The 24019-nt window shown below is 42.3% G+C and overlaps 1 protein-coding gene and 1 long non-coding RNA gene across 3 annotated transcripts; one reads left to right on the forward strand and one right to left on the reverse strand.

Annotated features, from left to right (window-relative positions):
* Positions 1 to 606: 606 nt before the first annotated feature.
* On the reverse strand, positions 607 to 4030 carry pou3f3b (POU class 3 homeobox 3b). Of its 2 annotated transcripts, none has more exons than XM_051941919.1 (2): positions 2128 to 4030; positions 607 to 1774 (listed from the first exon to the last, which is right to left on the reverse strand). In XM_051941919.1, the coding sequence occupies exons 1-2, from the start codon at positions 3328 to 3330 to the stop codon at positions 1676 to 1678; spliced, it is 1302 nt and encodes a 433-aa protein (XP_051797879.1). In that variant the 5' UTR covers positions 3331 to 4030; the 3' UTR covers positions 607 to 1675. The 2 variants fall into 2 exon arrangements, with proteins under 2 accessions (XP_051797879.1, XP_022067821.1); XM_022212129.2 differs by having other exon boundaries at positions 2119 to 4028.
* A 410-nt stretch (positions 4031 to 4440) lies between these two features.
* Positions 4441 to 23408, forward strand: LOC110963683 (uncharacterized). The gene is made up of 2 exons (XR_002596543.2): positions 4441 to 6360; positions 19331 to 23408. It is a non-coding gene; the product is annotated as an uncharacterized LOC110963683 (long non-coding RNA).
* Positions 23409 to 24019: the final 611 nt, after the last annotated feature.

Below are 24019 nucleotides of genomic sequence, written 5' to 3' on the forward strand. Positions count from 1 at the left end.
GCAGCGTAAATATTACATAACATGCACTCAGGACATTAAACAGGCTCCATATATCAACCCCTCACGACATGGACGCGCCTGACTGTCTTTAAAAAACGTCGATCCTCCTTAAATGTTTTTTTTCCCTTTTTCCCACAGAATAGAAATTTGCCATCCTGCAGGCTGAGCTCGGCGCTTTTTGCCCAAGGCCTGAAGAGGCAGCAGATGTAAACAAACACACGAACCATTCATTGTGCAGGCCTGCAAGTGACCGCGGTGTTTCATTAAAATGGTAATACACAGTTATGGGATGGTGATAAGAGCACTGGTGCACATTTATGGCGGCTTTTCCCCAGTTATCACGCCTGCTTGTTTATGCTTTTTTATATAAATATATTTAGCAAATAATAAAAAAAATCATGCTTTTAGTTTGAAAAGGTGGGTATTTCCCCCCCTTTTCAGTGCATTGTTCTAATGGAGGTTATTATTAGCTCGCAGCTTCATCTGGGACAAAACAGTCCACCATTTTCTTCATTAGCTTCAGTTGCTGTGCAAAAATAGCACCCCTTAGAATAACAGAAAACAGAAAATAACCAGCCCAGTATAAATTCCAAAACACAAGATGACTGCATTTCATTCTAACAAATTTATTGTGTCTCAATCAGCTCGTACGGAACCACTACTGAAATTAAATTACAATCAAATTATCACATCAAAATATACCCTTATTACCTAACAACGGTCAATGTCAGCTTATGGTGATTTGTGCTCCTTTAGAAACGATAATACAAAAATGAAAACAAATAAGGGCAACAACGAAAATAGAAGAAACAAAAGGAAACTGAAACAAGATAAGGCGAAAGCATCTTACACAAGTTCCTGGAGGGAGGAAAAAATAAATTACCGTTTGGAATAATTCATATGTATTCCGAATAAAATATTAAAACAAGTCATTTTGATGAAAAATATAAAGTAAATAACTCAGATCAGTATCTGATCTAGTGATCTATATTGCCGGCTTTACAGAGTTTTTGTTTATTAAAACCTACCAAAGAATACTGCTTACAAAGGGCAGCATTAATAGTATATCCACAGCACCCACTCAGTCACACTTGGCAACAGATTTTCAGATTTTTTTTCTCAAATAAGTGCAGCTCAAGTCTTTTTTCAAATGTCTTATGCTCTATTTGTTGAAAAAAAATAAGGAAAAAAATCCACTCACGGTGTCAATGTCCATTAAATAATAATAATTAAAAAAAACCCACGTGAAAGAAATTAGGAAAGTGATCTTTGAGATCAGGCGGATACAGTCCTGGTCCTGCTTGTCTTTTCTTTCTGGGCTCATGAGGGCCTCAAGATGGGGGGGAAAAATCCCTAATCCTCCGTTTATGTGTGTGTGTGTCAATGAAACCATGCAGTCCACCTCAGAGAAAGAAAATTTTTGCTGTAAATCATGATGGAAGCTTCGTGGATGTCACTCTTCTTCATTTTGTTGCAGTTTTTTCCCCCCTCTGTTATTGTTGGGCATGGAGAAGAAGAAGGGGGGGCGGTTCAGTCCCATTTCTAAATATACAAAATGCCTGCTCCTTTGTTTCTTCAATCAAACACAGGATAATGAGGGGGGGATCTTTTTTGGAAGGAGGGGAAGAGAAAAAAAAATAACAAAAACAATACTTGGTTCTCCTCTTGGTGTGTCTCAATGCGCCAAAATTACCTGGTGGAATGAACTTGTGGTTGTCACCCTCTGGTCGCTCGCTTCACTTGCATCTTTTAAGTAATCTACTAAAAAATGCCCCTGAAAGAAAAAAGCAGAAGGAACCTTTTAGGTTAAGACATTTAGGGCCTGGCAGAAGGTTAACGGTGCGTTTTCTGAGGGGGGTTTGGGAGGAAAAAGGGGGGGAGAGGTTGCTGTTTTTTTTCTCTTTCTGTTTTTTTTCTCGTGAAAAATAGATAACACATTTGCAGTCTCATTCATATTCCCTCACAATCACAGTATCAAAAAATGTTTGGCTATCTTGGCGATAGTCTGTGTGTTTTTTAATCAGTTTAATTTCATATAAAATATTCTTGTGTGCTGTTCTATGTTTCACTGAACATTCTTTTGCAGTCCATGGAGGGGGGCGGTGTTTCTGCACTCACATTGCCGACCTGAGAGTACACATCCTCCGGCGTCTGTGCCACTCCTGGGGGCGTCATCCGTTTTTCCTTCTGTCTCCTATTGCAAAACCACACTCTAACCACCTCTTTCTCCAGCTGCAAGTTGTCCGCCAGGCTGCTGATCTCCTGGGCCGAGGGCTTGGGGCATTTTAGGAAGTGGCTCTCCAAAGCCCCCTTGACGCTCACTTCGATGGACGTGCGCTTCTTTCGCTTCCTCCCCTGCGCCGCGATCTTGTCGATGCTGGTGGGGCTGCCGGTGGACGAGTCGGCCTCCTCAAGCCACTTGTTTAACAAAGGCTTGAGCTTGCACATGTTTTTGAAGCTGAGCTGCAGAGCCTCGAATCTGCAAATGGTTGTCTGAGAGAAAACGTTCCCGTACAGGGTGCCAAGAGCCAAGCCGACGTCCGCCTGCGTAAAGCCCAGTTTGATCCTCCGCTGTTTGAACTGCTTGGCGAACTGTTCCAGGTCGTCCGAGGTCGGCGTGTCATCGTCCGAGTGCGGGTCGTGGCTGTTGACGCCGCCGTGGTGCTGGTGATGCGGATGCTGGTGGTGATGGTGGTGGTGGTGGCTGCCGTGGTCCAGATCCGGAGTGTCTCCCCTCACCAGTCCCGGGTGCACCAGGCTCTGGCTCCCCGGACTCAGCATCCCGTTCACAGTGAACCCTCCCGGTTGGGAGTAGATCAGCGACTGCTGCTGCTGCTGCCCTCCGGAAATGGAGTTAATGTGAGCCGCAGTCGTGCTCCCCCAAGCCCCGGCGTGAGTCTGATGGGGAGCTAAGTGAGGGGGCCTGTGGTGCAGCGCGGTGCCTGTGTGCAGATCGTCTCTGCCGGAGTTTTTCACGTCCTGCTGCTGCGGGCTGCCCGTCATCCCAACGGGACTCGACGACCAAGGCGATCCGGCTTCAGCTGCTGCAACCGCGGCTGCTGCTGCCGCCGCTGCGGCGTGCGGGAGGGATGTCACCCACTGATGGGCATGGCTCAGCATGTGTCCCCCGTTGCTCGCTGCCATTGCGCCTTGCATAAAGTCACTCTGTACCATCTTGACTGAGGGGTCTCCCCTGTAGCCCCCAGACCCGGAGGTAACCGCAGCGCTGCCCGGCTGCATGCCACCACCCCCGGAGTCAGAGTGCACGATGGAGCCGGACGATAAGATGCTATTGCTGGGTAGATAAGGATTGGAAGCCGCGGTGGCCATTCCGTCAACCCTTATGAATATGTTTGTGGATAACCCCCCTCCCTTTTAACAGTCACTTCTTTCGAGCAGGCAAATTGTATCTCATGAATTATTCAAACTTTAAAAGTATGGGTAGGTTTTTGGCAAATACCATCGACGTGCGTAAAAACGCAAAAAAAGCTTCAAAAACGGTGAGAGAAAACTAAATAAAATCCGCACGTATTTACAACATTCTAGTTGAGACACTTCTGCATGGATATCGACGAATAAAATTCCAGGTTTTCAAAAGCCCTTTGAAACCATGTGCAGTCCGTTTTGAAAGTTTTGCACTGGGATGAGATTGCGAGCATTAAAATTCAAATATACAGGAAAAAAGCGCTGTCCCAAACAAACTTTTGCTGGTCGCAAAAAACAAAAAGCCTTGCAAATTGTCCACAACGTACAAAGTCCCAGTTTATGTCCCCTTTGGATGTGAAAAACATTAGCAGAGTGTCCTTAGTTCTTTTGTAATTCAGTCGCCGAGATTTCTCCCTCGCTTTATTCTTTTCTCTCTCTTCTTTTATAGCACTGTAGAGCCTATCTCTTTGTTCTGTTTTGATGTATATAAACCTGCCAAACCGCAAACTCCCGTTGAAGTACAATCCAGTATAACAGTGTACGGTGCTGCTTGTAAGCCTCTTCTCTCATTCGCTTGTTCTCTCTCTCCACCTCTCTCTCTCTATATCTCTCTCTCTCTCTCCCTGACAGACCGTGTAGTCCCGCCCCCCTCCCAGCCAGAGGACGCGATGTTTACCCCGTGCGTCCCCATTGATTGGTTACCCGGGGTGTGATTGGCAGGGCTCGCCAGCCTTGCTCCGGGCGCACGAGCCCTCCTTCCGGCTGTTCCAATTGGCTGATTTTTAATTGCAGTCCAAACAAAACGGGGAATACAACTTGGTAGTAAATAGTACTGAGATACTAGTACACAAACAGGGGTGAGGGAGTAAATAATTTAAAAAAAAATAAAAAAGGGCGATAAACTGCAACCTCTAGTTTGTCATCATCCTGATCCAAATCAGCACAAAATATGGCATATATATATATATATATATATATATATATGCTACATAAACCCATGTTTTATTGATTTACAGCAGCGTAAAATGCGTAAAATGTGCGTAAATCTACTCAGGTGGTTTCATATTATTTTTTTTCTCATATTCACGACTGATGCATGCAAGGCTTAAGAGTTTATTCTAAATAGTGATTTTAAGACCTATTAGGAACAATTACAATAATCTGGTCGTCTGACCTGGCTGTGTAATAGAATACTGCCACAGTTAGGGGTTCAGATCTCTCTGGGAGAGAGAATGGAAATACTTGAGGGAAAAGGGAAATAAAAAGCTAATTTAATGGTGCGTGCTTTTTCTTGTACTCTAAACCTACATAGCAAAAAAAAAAAAAAAAAAAAAAGGTGCACAGTGTTCAAATTTTAAGATGAGCAGTTTTTCCTGAAATCTACTAGCTGAAGTTTTTGTGAGCATCTATAAAGTAGAAAAATGCATCCCAGGGTCGTGATTTTTAATTCTATAAGACCAACATCCTGCACTCTAAATCGAATAAAAGTCTATTTAATGGACCTCAGAGCAGCGTGTACACATGTAAAACATGCCAGAGAGGGAGAACAGTCATGATGTGGGTGCAGAAAAGGCGCTGCAGCCGGTGGAGCCCTTGCGCCTCGGCTCCTCAGGAGTTAACGCACAAAGGTTGCGAGAATGCTTCCATGCGGAAACGTCGCGCACAGGCAACCTCAGTGAAGCACAGTGAAAGGGAAAGTGGCAACCAAAACAAGGGCAAATTGAGCAGTCCTTGGGGGATTTGGGTGTGCGGGGTGGCGGTGCTGGGAATCCGCTGTAGAGAAAAAAAAATCCAGAGATATAGCCCTTAAAAATGCGCGCCGTCCCTCAAGATGACCACATAACCCCAGAGATGAATGGGGCCTTTGTTAATGTGTGGGACCCCTGCGCCTATGGATGCACCCATGGGTGGTAATAAGTTACAGATATATAGCTCCCTCTGCACCCATTGGTTGAGTTTAGGGTGTCCGCAGTCTGCTGAGTCCACCTGGCCAAAGCAAGGCCTGTGGCAGGTGATTCTCTGACCGGATTAAGTTTATCTTGTATGCAGGTTAGAGCTGCATGTCACGCGTTAACCCCCAACACTGCCTCATAAGCCCCTCAAATCAAAGATGACGCACAGACTTTTATTGCAAATGGGATTTAAGAGCAAATATAAGGCAGTGGAGTAGCTGTGCACAGGCTGTGTACTCCATGCCAGTGCCCCCCTTCTTCTTCTCATCCCAGTAGATTTAATTTGGACTGGGCTCAAAACCGAGGGAGCCTCGTGGATTTGTTTACATTGAATAGGCAGGCTAGGGGCCAGAGCCATGGGGCCCTCTATTCATTAATATACAGTGAGGATTTCTGTCTAAATTACTGCTGTTCAATCCACACTGCACGCTTTGAAAAGGGCGTCTCAGGCGGCCAGCAGAAACGTGACACCAAGAGTTGCATACGCAGAGGAGAGGGCTCCTTACACAAGACAACCCCTCAAAAAATAGAAAAATACACAATATATATGAAAGGAGAGTCAAAAGCCATTTCAGAAATGCTCCCTGAAATCACGGAGCGGCGATAAAAAAAACACTCCTCTCTGATATATGATGTGTTTATTATTTATTTGCTTATTATAAAAGGTCCCCAAGTTCCCTGCTGGGGGAGTTCATTTATTTTGTATGCAAAAAAAAAGAAGGGAAAAAAAAGAAAGAAAGGGGGGAGAGGAAAAAAAATCATCCCCAAGTATAACAAGAGACGAACAGTTAGTGCTGATTTTCATTTGCATAAATTTTCATATATTTTAGTGAAAATAATAGCGGGAGCCGAGGAGTGCTCCTGCTCAGTTGAGGCAGAGGAAAGAAAATCTTAGGGAGCACCGAGTCGTAGGGAAGGGAGATAACCATTTACAGGCTCCAAATGAACAATGTGAAGTTATTTCCCTTCTCTTGGACACAAGGTAAGTCAACAATTATCTATGCGGATTTCTTTTTACGCATGAGGAATGTTAGAGTTTATCGCGCATTGCTCCACTGTGGAGGGAATATACTTCCTTATAGACTGCTTTGCTGCTTTAAAATGACATTTCAGCCTACTTGTGCGCCGATATCCAGTCATATTCTCTTAGATTTATAAAAAAAAAAAAACGAATTGCAAATGCGTGTCCTTTCCCCTTCTCCCGAATGCGCAAAAATCAATACGCGCGTCGCTGTTTGCGTTTTGCGCCCCAGCCTTTTTGCTTTTTATATAAATAGCGGGCAGATGGATAAGCTGTGCTGTTTTGTAGTGAATGTCCACCGGAGAAAAGTGCAATCAATCACATTTTAAGCAGGGAGAGAGGGAGAGAAGGAGAAGGGGGGAGTGTAAGAGAGAGAGAGGGAGAGAGAGAGAGAGACCCCTCGGTTGAATCCTCCAGAGGGATCGCGTAGGCAAGTGCAATATGAAATCGTTTAATATAAATCGATCTCCCTGCTGCAAAGTTTGTTTAAAGTTTATACGCAGCAGCCCGCCGACCAAAGCTCGCCATGAAACTGCACTCATCAAGCCAGACAAAGCTTATGATTGCTTATAAATAGCTTGGATTTTAATGAATGCTGACCGGGTTTCTATTTTGCTTGTGTGTTTTTGTTTTGGAGCTCTTCCAAGCAGCGAGGAAATGTTAAGAAAACTTAAAAAAAAAAGAAAAAAGGGCACTTCTTTTCTAAAAGAGTGCAGATGCAAAAGAGGTCCGGTCGCAGGAAATTATTTAGTAAAAGCAGAGACAACATGATCTCTAAGAACTCAAAAAAAGACTTCATTTCAGCGCCTGTGACAACTTTCTGCTGCAGTTTTTGAAAGCTCGTCACGATCTGACGAACGTTAACTCGAATTTGAGGGAAAAAAGTCGTGCAGTTTGCGCTATCCTCTGCTGAGGGTTAGTTTTCTTTTTTCTTTCTCACGGGTTAACTCCTTTTCCTTCATTGATGGGGAGTGCATTTCTGAGCCCAGCACTTGGTAGCCATGGTGAGCCCAATAAAAGAGGGAAACACTAGTCGCATTAAGCTGTATGTTTGTGCACTGGAGTTGAGATGAAAAGAGCCTCGGTGTCCCGGGCCAGCAGCAGCACCGGTGCTGGACGGGTAACGCGTTACAGTAACGCCATCTGTAAAAGGAAAAATAAGAAAGCTCCTTATCCATAAAATGAAGCAATTATGAATCTAACTGCGCTTTTTTATATGACGTGGAATTTGTCCACATCATAACGTACATCTGGGGTTCAAATCAGTCTAAATGTATTACTTTGGGGTCTATTAAGCCAAATTATGACTTATTTGGTGATTTCCCCTCGACAAACAAGGAATATAAAAGCTAAAACTGCCGTTTTATGGTGCGTAAAAGAAAAACAATATTACCCACAGCTGCCCAAACATTTCCAGGGCTGTTATTATTTTATTTGAAATATTAGAGAGCCTGCACATGTCAGGATATGCTGGCGCTGCTTCAGTGAAGACTGAGGTGAAATCCATTTATTGTTGATTTATCAGAATTTAAAAAAAAAATCATAAGTGCCGCCAGGTGTCGCGCTCCCTCATGGTGCATGTGTCGCAAATATGTAAAGCTTACACTGCAAAAAAAAAAAAGCACATTTCTGAATCATTTCTAATTTGCTTAATAAAAAATAGTTTATTTCTTTTACCAACTCAAACAGAATGAGAAACCAATAAATTGATTCTATGTGGATCCAGACAGAACAGTTTTACCCCTCTCTTACTTTAAAGAAACCGTTTTGTGTGTATATGTAGTAAATGGTTTCGCGCTGGAAGCATTTGAAGCTGTCTGGCTTTGGGCCACTCTTTTTTTGTTGTTGTTGTTTCTAAAAAGAGAGCCTGAACACTGACTGAAACTCTTGAAACTGTTGTGTAATTTTGCAGTGCATCCGTGCATTGAAAAGCCACCAAGGTGAGAAAGATATGAGTGGCCTGCAGGAGGAAAACGACGGGTCACTTTACAACAAAGATAATTCACATTCCCGAAAAACAAGCCAATAAGAATGGCTCGGACATATCCTCCCTCAATCCCAGAGGCAATTAAATGCTTAATTTATTTATCCCAATTTTAAAAGACATCCTACCCAGTTTTATTACAGGCTGAAACCTGCACATACAGGAGTATTTCCACTTTTTACGCATCTTTTACGCACAGTCCACTCTGTGCCATGGACTTGCTTGTATTGATCCGTGCAGGCCTTGTGACAGCAGCCTATCAATGACAGCGCAGGCCTAGTTGATATGCAAATAGTCTGTGGTTAGATAGGCCCTGCACGCTGTTTTAAGCCAGTCGCCATCTGCAGTAGCCTATAAGCCATAAGTCTGAGCCAGCAGGTCTTTGTGGAAACATATGACTAACCGGCGACTTTCAGAATTATTAGCAAATGAGGGCTGGGCAGGACTCATGAATCATCCCGGGAATTAGTGCATTGCAATTTCTCTGCATGCTTGACCGACCATTTAGTGTTACACTATCCAGTGTTGCTCTTCATCATCGTCGTCATCATCAGCAGCAGCAGCAGCAGCAGCAGCCGCAGCAACAAAGCATCAAAGCAGCACTGTGCGTTATTACTCTGCATTATGCACCCATTCTGTCATGGTGCAACAGTGACGGTTATTGGTAGCAGGAGGGAAATGTATTTATTCCTGCAGGAGCAGATTGTCTAATTCATCAGGATGCCTTCATGAACTTGCATTTCCCCATCAGGAGCCAAATATATCACAAAGCATAGTCCGCGTGTTTCCAAATGCTCTGAGTGAGGGATCGGGTGAGGTGATGAGGAAGTGGCACCTTTCTGTTGTGTTAAAGGTGATTTAATTATGCAGATGAGTTAAAAAAAAAAAAAAAAAAAGGAGGAAAAACACCAAAATCACTCGTTACGCGTCCCCACAGTCTGATCACTTGGATTCTTCCAGCCGCCATAAATTTAGAGATCCTGATTTATGTGCGCCACAGAAAGGTGGGTAAACCCAGCGGTGTAGGTGCCTGTAGCTTCCACTGCAGCCCTGGTTACAATATTCAGATTAAATTGAAGCAATTTCTGCCGTTTTAATTATGGCCTACTTAAGTTGCCTATGGGCTACATAATTTATTTTCTTCCCCTTGGTCCAGTCACTAATCCGAAACGACATACGTTGAGTGTGTCTCACGTCAGACCAAACGTTGATTTAAAGCCGAATCCAACTTGGAGCACTTAAATGATAATGTAGCTACTATACCGTTAATTAAATGGGCTACACTGAATATCAGTGTAAGCATTAAACATGCCTTCAATTTCAGACATCAATGGGCTTTTTTTTCTTAACCCATTCAAACGAGACAGAGGGTCTTTATTAATATTCTATTATTAAAGGCCAATATAGAGTTATATACACCTCTTTTTCCACTACATGGGGTTAGTAATTGCCCTCTATTAGCAGTGCAGCACTGCAGGCCTGGCTTGTAAATGGGCAGACATGTAGGTAAACGTTATATGTTTATCACAGCACTCTCCAATAGTGTTCATTTCACCAGGAGTCATGGCTCAGACATGTATCAGCCCAGCAGGTTATTGATTTTGGATTGGAAATCTACAGAGATGTCATAATTTGAGCGAGAATAGGGTTCTGTAGTGTAAAGAAATGCAGCTCACAGGACACAAAATAGGTTAAATTGCATTTACAAACATTCAAAATGTTATTTTTTTTCCCGCCACAAAGTTAAAAAAAAAAAAGTGTTTCAAATAAATATGTTTAAGTTTCTATGTGGAATGAGAAAGTGATTACACCTATGAATTCAAAAAATATAATTTGAAGCGTGATTAGATTTTTAAAAAATAGAGGTCAACAGTTGCACTCAGGCTGCTTTTTTGGGCAAACAAAATGACATAAAGGAGGAAAAGATGAATCTATGTGGCCTTATCCAAAAGCAAGTGTTTGTACAACACACACACTCACACACGCACACACACACACACACACACACACACACACACACACACAGAGAAAAAAGAAGCACTATAGTGCCGGCTGGTGAGGAGGTGAGTGACGGGGAACAGATCGGCAAAGATAGAATGAAGTGCAGCTCTCTGAGTCAGAGGAGAGAGAGAGAGGAAAAAGGTGTGTGTGCATGTGTGTTTGGGTGAGGGAGGGAGGTAGGTGCGTGTGTGTGTGTGTGCTTTGTCTGTCAGTCTCCAGCTTCACCCCACCCCCACCTTCCACCCATCGCTCATTGGGTGCTGCTTGTCTCACAGTCATCCATATCCCTCCTTCTCTTTCGCACACACACACACACACATACAGATGTAAAACACATCAGCATGGACACACATGCACAGACGCCCCCCCTTTCCACCACCACCTCCTCCAGCAGCATCAAAACAAACCACAGTGTTATTGTGGATGCAAATCGGTGCACGGACACGCTGGTATTTTTCTATTCTATTAGACTGTATTACACATGCTAATCAAGAACGATATTGTGTTATTAGGCAGAGCAATTAATAAATAAACTAAATCCACGGGAAATCACATCTATAGAAGTCTAGTTTGCTTCAGCAGCCTGGTTTTGTAGCCACTGTGCATGTCTCTCCATAGTCCCTGCTTTTTGTTTTTGTTTGTTAAACAGTGGCGGTCCCTGAGGATAGAGGGGGGGTTTGTGGCACCTCCCTGCCCAGGATTACATTAATCAAAGTATTTATTTCCCTCGGGGAGCGAGGCGCAAATCACTCCAAATCCCAGTAAAATTGGATAACAGAAGAACGGGCGCACCTAGGGTAACCCTCTCTTGCACTTTTTTTTTTGTTCATTTCACCAACTTAATGGATCTAGTTCTATCTAACTTTGTGGAACAGTGTGTGGAAGAGCAGGGTGGGTGGAGGGGGGGGGGTGCACAAAGCTAGAGGTATTGAGGTCTTTGAGAAGACAAACAACATAATTGGATGGAAGCAGGCGCTCAGGTAGAGAAAAAAACAACACTAACCACATCCCCGATAGGAGTGACTGTGGATATAGAGCTGTACAAATAACAGCCATTCTCTGATTCCCTGTCGAGGCTATAGGCATGTCTGGGTCTGAGCCAGCAGCAGGAAAAACTAGCTTCTAAGATCCTCCATCTGTGATAGAAGGCATTCAACCTCCAACTACCAAAGCTGCCTGCTTTCTTTCCGCTAAGTCTGGTCAATCCAATGCAAAACTCACAAAGTCGTAAAAGCAACAAAAAAATTCCTGCTACTCTATTTGCTGTGTGATTATGTGTGATGTTTGGGCAAAGCCCGCACGGCTAATAAATCAGCGAATGTTTACAGCCAAGCTGGTGCTGATAAGGCAATAAATACAGCACCCAATATGCTGCCTATTACAGGTAATGCAAATAAAATAATAGGGCTGTAATTTTTCCTTATGTGTTGTTGTGGTGGCAGTAGTGGTGGCGCTGCCTCGTCTTTGATATTCATGAAGGGAAATGGGGAGGAAATGTCGTCTCTTAGTCTTTATGGGCGCCACATTGTAGCACAAATTCAATGCTACTGCCTTCATCCCAATCAGGGATAAATGATGACCTTGTTGTGTCACGGTGGAGGCAACCTCTGCCACACACCGGGCCTCGTATGCATGCAAACGCAGTGGTGTGTTTGTAGACTCATGCTTGCAAACACATATACTGCCACTGCCATGTACGCTAAGGTGGTAGCTGGAGTGGTAGCTGACTCAGAGCCGGGCCTCTCTGGGTGAAGCCTTCCTGCCTGCATGGTGAATCACACATGTGTACAAGCATTTTATGTATAGGAATATTCCACTTGTAGAGCACAGAAAGCTGCCCATTTGGCCTCTATAGCAGTCAGCCTATCTGTGAGTGTGAACAAAGTATCCTTACTTCTGCACTGAAATTTGTCTAGTCTTTCCAGCTTGTGTGCAGATGTAAGTGCACACACACACACACACACACATATATGTATATACTGTATGTAGCGAGGTGCAGGTCTGATGCACACGCAGAGACAGACAGCACAAACTGTTTGCCTTCACGTTCTGGCATCCGTCTGATGATCCATGATGCTTCGCAAATGAGCAGAAAATCTACAGCTCTAATGGGACCAGTGCAGGTTGGAACCAGAGGAACATAAAGGATTGTGTATGCCGAGCGCTGTACACTCTAAAATCAGTACTTGCAAGATTGTAAAATTAGCCTGACTGCTAGGACGTACATTTCTGTTATTGCTTCCTAAATCTATTACGTTCCAGAGGGATTATGACCCAACTTCATTCTGTGAAACAACCATGTCAGGATTTTGTATTTTCTAGCACATGTGCAACAAATTAATCACACCTTACATCATTTTAAACTGTACTTTTCTTGCCAATCTGCGCATCTTTTGCCATCCATTCATTGGTGAACAGAAATGATCCAAAATTGTTACTATTAATCTCGCAATCCTGAGGATTCTATAAAGCACAGATATGAAAATTTTAATATAGAATTGTTTATCCTAGGTAGCTACTGATTTCCATATAGCATTTAACCCTCTATGGTACAGCGTTGCCATATGGCAACACCCACATTTTAAGCTTTCTACACACAGATAATACATCCCCAGTTATGATGCAATGCATTAAAAAGAAGTGGGGTTCTAAGTTAACCAATAGCAGTGTTTAAATTTGTCACATGACTTTCTGGAGGCCAGTTTGAAACCCTTTTCTGCAGACATCATTGATGGGAGGAGCCTCACCATTTGACTCCTAAAAATTCACCAAAAAAAGTGTTTTTTCAAAGTTTTTCAACGGGGAAAAAAAATACACTCAATAATAGGTGAGTTAAGTTCATTATTATGCAGTTTCTTGCACTGTGCTTGATCAATAAATAATAGAAAATGTTAAAAATGTGTACGTTGCCATATGGCAACACTGTACCATTATGGATTGCTAGCCTGGTATGTTGATAACATTTTGTATTTAGTTATACACCTACTTTGCAATTGCACTGGTGTACACTGATCTTCTATAGTCTATAAACTATAATAATGCACTTTGTGAGTCATTTCCACATTGCATATGATGATATTTGACACATCTTTCTTCCATTTACAGCATGAATACAATTTTTTTTAATGGTAAATCATGGAAAAAAGCTGAACTAGCCCTCCCACTAGATGATAGTGAAGATGACAAAGGATTCAGTGACGAGAAAAATGAGCTGCTCGAAACACAGAGTGAGAGTGATGAAGACAGTGAGACGGTTGAAGACTATGATCCAGAGAATGAGGACAGTGGAGACAGTGAGGGCAGAGACAGTGAAAGTGAAGTGACAGGTATTACCAGTAAGAGAGTTTAAAATGTATATGGCAATCATGTTCCAGCCTCCATTTATGTATTGCATGAAACTATTAGTTTAGTTAGCTACTGGGGACTGTTTATACTATAACATGAGTTTTAAAATAAATGTTATATACAATTTCAAGCAAAACTCTCTTGTTTTCATTACTTTCCATTATGGTACGGTGTTGCCATATGGCAACAAACCCTAAAAACTACTAAAAAAATAATATTTTTTGAAAATGTCTCTTAATTATGTTTACTTGATCTGTTTTAAGACAAAAAAAACACCCCAAACATTTTTTTTACCAACTGGGATCATAGTGCGTACCATAGAGGGTTAAAGTTCCTTGAATGCATTAGCAAACTGGTTTGTTTGCTAACTATGCTAATTGATAACTGCGTTGTACTGAAATGAATGGATACTAATGGCTGCTGGAACAACAAGCATATGTTTGGAAAATCTAAAATACATATGAAATACTGCCAAACACACTACTATGGTCATATAAACACCTTCACAGGGCCACTGTGTGTCCCCTGGGCCACACTTTGACTCCCTCTCTATCAGGCAACGTAGGTTTAGTACTTATTCTATTGCACTGCGTCTCCATCACACACGGCGTGTAAACATGTCTGATTGGCTGAATGTGGCGAGCTCGCTCCAGCTTCAAGGCGTCTACAAAAATGATCAGTGACTCTCAACTTCAGAATGAGGCCTTGCTGTTGGGGTCGGCAACTGTTGTTGATGATATGCGACCATGGCTGACATGTGCTATTCATACGCAAGCTTGTGTGGTCACGTTCAGCAGCCGGGAAGTCTTGATTCATGCAGGCATTATGCACGCCGGACGCTTATGGCACCTCTCTCCGTTGCTGTGCAGTCAGGCCCATTTGTTTGGAAATGGGTTTACATACATCTTCTTCTAGATGGCTCTCCCTCCTCTCTCCTCCCTCAGCTTACAGCTCTTGCACACACATACAGAGCGGGTAAACGAGGAGCTACAAACACACAGCTTTATGAAGTGCAACACGGGGCATTAAGGTGATTCAGTTCACCCTCTGTCGGCCATGTTGGTGGTTTTCAGCTTGCTGGGTGTGGGTATAAACAGCTGATTACACTCATATGTTGGACTATGCATCTCTCAGTTATTTTAAAATATTACAGCCAGACTAAGAGTTGCTTTAATTTTGATTTGACACTGTTTGGGTGCAAATCTACTTAATTTTAGCCTATGTAGTCACTATAGAGAAGCTCCTGTAATAGTCGGCTTAACTATAGAACCTAGAGGCTTTGACTATCAGATGAATTTCAGGTTTTATTTATTATTTTTAATCGCAAGCTTGGGATTTTGTGTCCAAACTGCGCTGTCTTTGCACTCAACCTTAGATCGTGCAGCAAAACTGTGACAGCTGCGGAAACAACAGCTAAAAATCTTATTTTCTCTGTCAGCTTTTTGATACGAGGGACAGCACGTTACACAAACATAACTTTCTCTGCTAAGTGCGAAACAGTTTTGGCTATTTAGACGTGAAATTTCCATATTAGAGGTTTTTTTTGTGCGTTTTGTATCATCACTGGATTGAGGTGGGCGGGGCTTAGCTGGGGAAAGATGATGAACCAATCACGATTCAGCCACATTCCAATGAAAACCTGAAAACTGCTGCAGGGTTGTTTGCTCATGCATTTTTAATCAAACACCTGAGCAATCTTGACGAAGCAGATCATAATTTTGACTGTTAGGATAACTAATACTTATGGATGATTTTTTTCCCCACGTGAATTGGGATTGTAGTTTACTTACTTCATGAATGGTGGATGAACGTTAACATTTTACTTCTGCCCTCAACTTACGATGCTGCAACAAGTTTGAAGTTCCTCATTCAGTTTAGATTAAAAACTAGGGACAATTAAAGAAGATAATGCATTTACTACGTCTCCCACACTGCTGACATCTTTTAAAAGTGTGAAATTTTGGTGCCTGTATTGTTTTTCAAACCCTTCATTGTTATTTACATCATATTCACAAATCAAATGTATTTCTGTTTGCACTGTCACAAATATTTCTGTTCATTTTTGTAATTATTTTGTTAAATATAAGAAATGAGCATACGAGAGGTAGTATGTTTGCTCAACCTTGTGGAGTTTGTTTTCTGCAGAACTTTCTTTTCATCAGCTTTCTAACTTTGCTGTAATTTAATATCATCTTTAAACTACAACGTTGTTGCAAATTCTTAATCCCTCGTTCACAGAGTTTGTTAAAATTTAGACATTTCTTCACGACCTTTTAACTTCAGTCTCGAGCAGAGACACCAGACGTGATTTCTGGAAGTGCGTCAACTGCAAAAGCCTCAATAGAAGTATGATTGGCCACACTTGTACGCACACTCTCTCTTCCTTGCTTCACAGAGCTGCTGCTCACCCCCTTTCCCTTTTCCCATCTCCTCCCTCCTTCTTTGTCCAGGCCTGGCGTGAGCGTTCAAGCCAGCAGCATCACAAAAGCGGCTTTGAGGAGATTGCATGCTGGCCGCCGACCCCTCTGAGCTCACACCCACCACACATTACTCACCAGCAAGCCTTAGTGTAGACTGCAAACCAAGCTAGGAAATACTGTATGTCACTGAACCGGAGGGGGAACTCATCTTACTCTACTAACCTCTTTAGCCTGTTTTGTTTCAAGGTCTGTTTCATTTTCTTATTCTACCTTGACAGGAGATCTTTAGCTTGTATAAATGATGAGTAGTTAGAGGAGAATTAAACAATGCAGCACAGAATAGAGCACAATAGAACTTTGTTGTTCAACCATGTTGGAAAATTGCCTCAGCATGGACTGTCAAGTCAAATATCCCTCTCAGCTTTTGGCTTTTGGTCGTGCACTGTCAGTTTGTCATTCCAGGAAGTGGTTTTGACTGTGTGTGAACATGTGTACTGAATATGTGTGCGTGTGCGCTCTTCTGTTTGCCACACAGCACATTTTGGTGTGTTTTGTGTTCCAAAAATGAATACCAGGATTTGTTTTTAGCCAAGAAGAATCACATTAAAGCTGTCCTTCTGAGAATTTGAACAGGTTTTCTGTCTCGATATAAATAGTTTTCACATTTTTCTGAATATTTTTCACACTCTCTGAAAGGTAGTGTCACATTCAACACGTCATTTGTCATCAGTTTGGGACAAAACACGTTTTGGGTACTTTTCATCACAGCATATGGCACCACACATGCTGATATTAATATATATTGCCTCAAATTGTATCACTGCTCATGTGGATGTCTTCATTGTCAAAATTGGACAAAAAAAAAAATCATCTGAAAGCTTGTTCCTACAACCGCCAAATCAAGGTCTTCCAAAGGGACGCCTCCTTTGTCTGACTGAACTTGAGATAATACAAGGTGTCATGTAAAATGAAATTACATGCAGCACGCTGTTCTCTGCTCTGCACAGTGCTGTGCATCTAGTTATCCTCATACTGTAACCTTCATAATGTAGGTGTGAGACGAAAGCTTAGCAAAGCATGGACAATTCTCAGCGGTTACGCCTGTGGTTGGTGACTGCGCAAGCGAGGGCGTGTTTTTAAATTCCGTCCTCCCCTGTGTGCACGGCTGTGTTTGTCGTAGACCTTTTCAGATTAGTGGTCCGGAAGCACAAATCCTCCCAACAATGGCTAACGCACGTCTCAATACATTGTCAGCATCTGCCACAGAAACTCCAGTTCAGCCAACATTTATCCAACCTGTGTGTGCTCTCCTCCAGCTATAACTCTGAATGACACTGTTACGTAATGCAGCGCTGTTTTCACAGTAATCTGGCTGCATTTCGTAGACTCTTCTATCCTGATAAACTGCACCCACAGGAGTCTATGTCAGAGCTGTGATCTGTACTCTGATGTTTAAATGTCTGTTTGCCTGCAAAATATTTGATTCAGTAGCTGATCCCATTAGGCAGCAGTCATTCTCCTTCTTTCACAAGCGGGCTGACTAACATCCCCGATGTTCACACCTCGTATCTACTCTATACTGCAAGAAATCGCCAATTAGACTTGAATGAAGAAAAGTTCAGCTCATTGGTACGGAAAATAAAAGCACCACGAGTGGAAAAAGAACATAAACTCCAGCTTTAATTATTCATTTTAAGCATTTAGCTCCATTTCTAGTGGCTCACTGCTGGTCTACTGTATCCCTGCACTGCATTTTCCAGAAACAACCTGCCAATCAAAGCGTGTAGGTGGCACTGTTTTGTTCTTTTACATACATTTTCTCTTGTTGACATTTCAGTTTCTTAGCTGTATGCTGCTCCAGGTAGGATGGCCGGCATTGTGTATGCTAATAGCCCTTCTTTAGGCTGAAAACATGTTGCTGCCAGACACAAACCATGTTTTGAGCAGCAAATTAAAATGTTTTTAATGGACAAACTATAGGCTGAACTGCACAGGTAGCAAAGATTTGCATAAATTAAACTTAAAACATATGAAAATGTCACAGGTAACGACTTCAGGCCTAAAAAGTGACAGTCTGCCTGCAGAAAAATGTCTCCAAGTAGCCTTGCATTCAAATTTTATCTTGAGTAAAAAGCAGTGAAGTACTATCCACAAGTATTTAAAGTGAGTGGACTGATAAAAAAAAGCAATTATATCATATATCTTGTCTACTGTTTTTACGAGCTGCAAAAATGGCCTCATTTTCAGCTTTGTGTAAGGTGGAAGCAGTCAGATCGAGTATAAGAATTAACCAGAGACAAAAAAAAACGCCAAAAAAGATCTACTTACAGAGCTGTGCTGGTTGCTCCCTTTGCATTTTAAAGTATGTGGATATCAACAATCTGTATGGGACATGGTAAAAAATCAGCACTGCAAGGTGAAAAAGCAACAGAACTACATACAAACACACTCATCACTCAGGTGTTTGCAATCTGCTTGATTAACAGCACTCAGAATGGACCAATCAGAAGACAGCAGGACTGTGTATGCTCTTTTAAAAAGCTGCAAAAAATGTTGAATATCATGGAAATTTACACAAAAGAATGAACACAGTATCCAGTTATTAGAAACCACTAGGAAAACTAGCAATTGAAGTTGTTTAGTCTACATTAATGCATTATTCAACAGATATTTGTGAGTAAAATCTTCATCTGCAGGTGAAATATAGTGTGAGGGTGGAAGACATATTTAAATCCTGTCTTTAAGTAAAAGTAGCAATGCCACACTGCAAAAAATAATTAAAACTAGTTCAAAAAGTAAGTAAATGGTGAGAAAATGTGCCAAAAAGATACCACAAATGCCCTCTGTGGGTGTTATCTTATTTTCATGTCATATAAAATCATTATTGTTGCTCATGCATCGGCGCAAAAGTAGCATTTTAGCGAAGTGGAGCTAATCTGAACTATTTCACATAGCTCGTGTTGGGATGTATCATCAACTAGTCATGTGTATAAATAAAAATACATTCTCTGAAGTGCGGTGAAGCATGAAGTGCCTTAAAATCAGCAACCTGAAGTCCCAAATTTGTAAATGAAGCAATGACAGTGGCTACTTTCCGTCGCTGACTGTGCAATCTAACATTTATAGTGTGCCCATCTGATTCTAATGTCTGTTTTTTTTCCTTTGTCTCTTCTTCTTTTAGGAGAGCCACAGCCCCCTGTTGCACACACACATCCAGACACACACGCCAAACTTTGGTCCTAACGTGACACCCCCTTCTTGTCCCCCATCCTCCCCCTCCACGATGCACAACCTCTGGAGGTAAGGGCCCGAGAGCTGGCTGCGTGATTGTGTGTGCGCTCGCACCGTTTCTCTCCCCCAGCAAAAGCGGACACGCCGTCTCCCCAGCTTCCGCTTTCCTCTGCACGCCTGCTGCTGGAGTATTCACGCTTCGGGCTGTTTTCTTTGAGAGAGAGAGAGGGGGAGAGAGAGGGAGACGGAGTATAAAAATATGCAAATGCTATTGTTGAAGCGCAGAACGAAGGAAGGGGAGGGCGCTTCTTTTACACCCCCTCACCTCCCCTGTCGCTGCTGCTGCTGCTGCTGCCACCGTTACCGCTTCCACCTCCATCCAACCGTCCTTCCAACCATCCAGCCAGTGTTAGGAGAGGGAGTGAGAGCAACAAGAAAGAGAGAGAGAAGGGGGGGGGGGGGGACTCTCAGGTTTGACGTGACAACAGGGGCAGGATATTAAAAATATGCTGAAAGGCCACCATTGTCTGTTTCGGCTGAGGCCGCTTTGCAGAACCACGCACATGTACACAAACATACATGTACGTCTACGCACACATAGAGAAACACACAGGCAGAGAGGGAGATGGAGACGTGCAGCTATTGAGATAATGAAATCCATCACACAAACCACAAAGACCTACAAATGTCCCTAAGAGAGGGAGAGAGAGCGAGTCAGAGGACTTCATCATGCTCTGTACATTATATAAGCATGTGACTAAACACAATCTGGTAATGCTTTATATTACAGCCCACATCATACGGCGCAATTAATCCCAATTCACAGTTGTGGCACTAGTGCAGCACTAAAGCAGAACAATACATACTTGTAGATATAAGGGGAGAAGATACTTTTAGGGAGTAATGAGGAAACAACAGAAGCTGCACACAGCAACAAGATGACGATGGGCAAAACACAGACTTCCCTTCATCAATTATTAAAGAACTATTAATGGCACTTTAGTGTGAGGAAAGGCCTGAGAAGGTACTTTATTGTTAACAGTCACTTCTGACGTTTTATAGCGGTCATGCTAATGTGACTTTGCCCCCAAAATCCTCCCAACCGGCCATCCACTCGCTTGCTTGTTTCAACACATGATGCAAATTTTTAAAATGGTTTAACCCTCTAACCCCCGGGCAGTTTCTGGGCATTTGTTTTGTTGTCGGTCCTGCCGCGTTTGCGCTCAACGTGGGCTACTTTTTCCACAGCAACGCCAAATCCCGCACCTCAGTAGAAACAGCACAACGCTGGCAACAAGGAGAGAGAAATCCCTAATCTCTTCTGTGCATGAAAGTAAAGTCATCATGCGAGATAAAAAAAAAAAGAGGAAAAACCAAGAATCAGCATGTTTTTCCAAGGTGTTTTCATACTTGTCTCCCATCTCTTCCTGCAGTCCAGCCCAGCTGATGTCACTACATTTCTTTTTCACGTGACCGTTAGTTGCACCTGTGTCACTCATGACTTCTCAGTTTTGCCAAGGAGCACAGATTTGTTCTTGTATTTTACAGATTTACATTACAACAATTGATTTATTTTTAATATTTTTTCTAAAGATATGTGGAATAAAGTGATTTTGAGGGGGAAAAAAGCTACAACTTCAGGCTTATGTCTGGTTAATTTTCCCCATGCAACGGCGTGTTTCAGACGAGCAGTTCAAGGACAATCATCCAGTTGAAAATCTTGTAATTCTTCACGTTCTTGCACTTTATTGCTCTGATAAACAGTCTCATTTTGGTGCAGTTTTACAGATAGCATGCCTTTTGGGGTTCAGGAGGTTAAGTGCAAGTAATCTGCCTTGTAATTGTGTTTGACTGGGCCCTTAAGATGTGCCATAGTGGAAAACAAGCTTACAGTTTTCATAGTGGTAGAAACGGGTGACTGTTCCGCCCTTGTTCCCTAAACCTCAGATCCTGCTTTCTTATAAGCATGTATTGCTACGTGCTGTGCTAGTATGCTAAAAATGTAAATTTGTATTAATTACGCTCTGGAAACCTGGCAGCATTGTCTTTTAATAGCCAAAGCGATAAAACACACTCGAATTGAACAGAGAGCAACAAAAGAAAGAGAGAAAGGGCTACAAACTGTGGAAGCTGTGCACACAGGTGCCTTCACCTCTGGGAGAACAGATCTCGACTCAAGTTGAAGGTGCTTCGTTATGTCATATTGTACACTGCGGTAAACCTTGATTGCATGCTGAGGAAGGGCATCTGTCCAGAACATGCCTGCATGATTTCATCAATTGTGCTCTTCCGTTCCGCTGATGATTTGCTGAATTAAACGCAAAAACAGCCTAATGACAATCTGCATATATCACGTGGTTTATAGTTAGTTTCTAGTGTGTATTTGGGATACAACAATTACCGGACACCTGCACAAAGACCTTCTAACTCTCTGATAACTCACATCAAACTGCCCTATATGGCAGATAATAGCTGTAAATTATGAATGAAGCTTTTGATATGACTATTTGTACTTTTAGCCATGTACATCTTAAGTACCATAACAGCACAAAAAAACATCAGGGTAGACAAGATGTATTGATTCCCCTTACTTTTCTCCACACACTCTTTGAAAAAGAAACAGAGAAGGAGACAATCACACATATACACAGACCGACACACACCCTCAGAGAGAGAGAGAGAATGTGTGTGAAAGTGGGAAGCCCATTTGTAAAGCCCTCACGCTCTCAGGAAGACTTTTTGAAGTGATTATGAAGACAGTTCAGATCAAAGGATTTGACAAGTCTGAGTGCGCGCCAAATATGAGGCCGGGTAATCACACTGAAGCCCCTCCATACAAGATGGCAGTGGTCCCCCCAGCTGCTTTGCAAATGTAATGTGACACTTACGGATAAACAGATTATCAAGAAATGGAGGGGTGGGGTTGGGTGAAGGGACCAGAAGGAAATAAAAAATAAATAAATAAAAGAAGGAGTCCACAACTTGCAGAAACAGATGAGGAGGAAGAGTTTATTTAATGAACTCCAGGGATGGGCAGTGTCAGAGAAATGATGATTAATTCTCCGACGCTGATACAGGTCTAAACGATATAATTTGGGAATATTAGCGGCAGCATTAGATGATGAGGCAGTATTTCTCGTGGTAGTGTGGTAGACTTGGGGGACTTTTTTTTTCCCCCTTCCTTTCTCTTTTCCTTCACTAGTTATTATAGATTAATCCATAATCCTCACCACCTAAAGACATTTTTGTCAGTGAAGCTCAGGGATAGAGCCGGTAGAATTTTTTTTTTTTTTGAATATATCTGTGCTCCTGCTCATTTCCCCTCAGCATGATGTCACATTGTCACATCTCCTACTGAAAATACTCTATTGCCAGCTCCTCTCAGATATACCGTTTCATTTTGGCAGAGCTGAGGTGGGACTTATCAGTTTATGTAACCGGAAATTTTCTACATCGTGTACACTGTTTCATTTATTTAACATTATGCTCTGTAGAATGAGCTTCATTGCTCATAATAAGGCAGAAATGCACATAATGAGTTGATGTAAACCACTTTGTTTCTGTCTTTTTATGAATGAGATGTTGTGTATGGCGTGAACAGATCAAGATCAAGTTGTGCAGCTGTGTCATAATGTCATGCTTTTACTAGACTTGAAGGGTTGTCGTGTGCCTGGAATGCATATAGCAGTTTAAAATCCAAACTCCATTGACAAAACAATCCATGTTATTGATGTTTTGTTCCATATGTCTGCATTTAGTGCTCTACAGCGACAAACGGAATAAAGAGAGGGCTGCCTTGGATGCAGGAAATGCTGGAATATCATTTGATGTACGGTGAAAACCATGTATCTCCAAATTTGGGAAAAATGACCTACATTCAGCTATTTAAAAAATGTTTCGCGATGAAGCAAAAAAAGCTGATATTTAATGCATTCCCTTTACATTGTGTTCAGCCAAAAATGAAATAAAAATCAGTGTATCGAATGTTTCCTTGCTTTAAACCGTGCAATAAAAGCAGATCAACAGAAGTCGTGCTGTCCGTCTGTTTTGTCCTCCAAGTGTCTACGTGTTTCTGCATGAGCCAGTCTTTAGATTAAAAACAAAGTCCTCTACTTTCATTGTAGGAGGCGGTTAAAACCATTCTTGTCCTCAAGTGCCTCACTCAGTCACCGAGTGTCCATTTGTCCAGTGAGAAGAGGGTGTGCTCCTTTCTTTCTTTATCTCTATATATGCATGTGTGTGCGTTCTGAATGACCCTTGTGGCGGGACAAACATCTCTTTGAGGGCGCACGGACAGATGGACGGACAGGGGGACTCGGCGACAGACACAGAGGACTGAGGCTCCAGTGTAGCCGCCGCCACGTGGCCTGAATCCCCTTTCATCTCCACAACTCGTCCATTTCCTGCCCCTTTGCTCGCACAAACACACACAACCATGATGCAGCATGCAGCCATGGACAGATTTCACGAAAAAGATTGGCGTTTCAAGATGTCACAGGGAACAAAATTATCCCCACTTTCAAATCGGCTTCTGGTCTTATTTATATATAAATATTTTTGGTTTGGTTTATTTGCAAACACAAATGCCAAAAAGCTGACAAGAGCAGCTAGACAGAAGCAGGAATACAAAAAGAAACCC

The sequence above is a fragment of the Acanthochromis polyacanthus genome, chromosome 22 (assembly GCF_021347895.1).
Source record: "Acanthochromis polyacanthus isolate Apoly-LR-REF ecotype Palm Island chromosome 22, KAUST_Apoly_ChrSc, whole genome shotgun sequence".
Lineage (NCBI taxonomy): Eukaryota > Metazoa > Chordata > Actinopteri > Pomacentridae > Acanthochromis > Acanthochromis polyacanthus.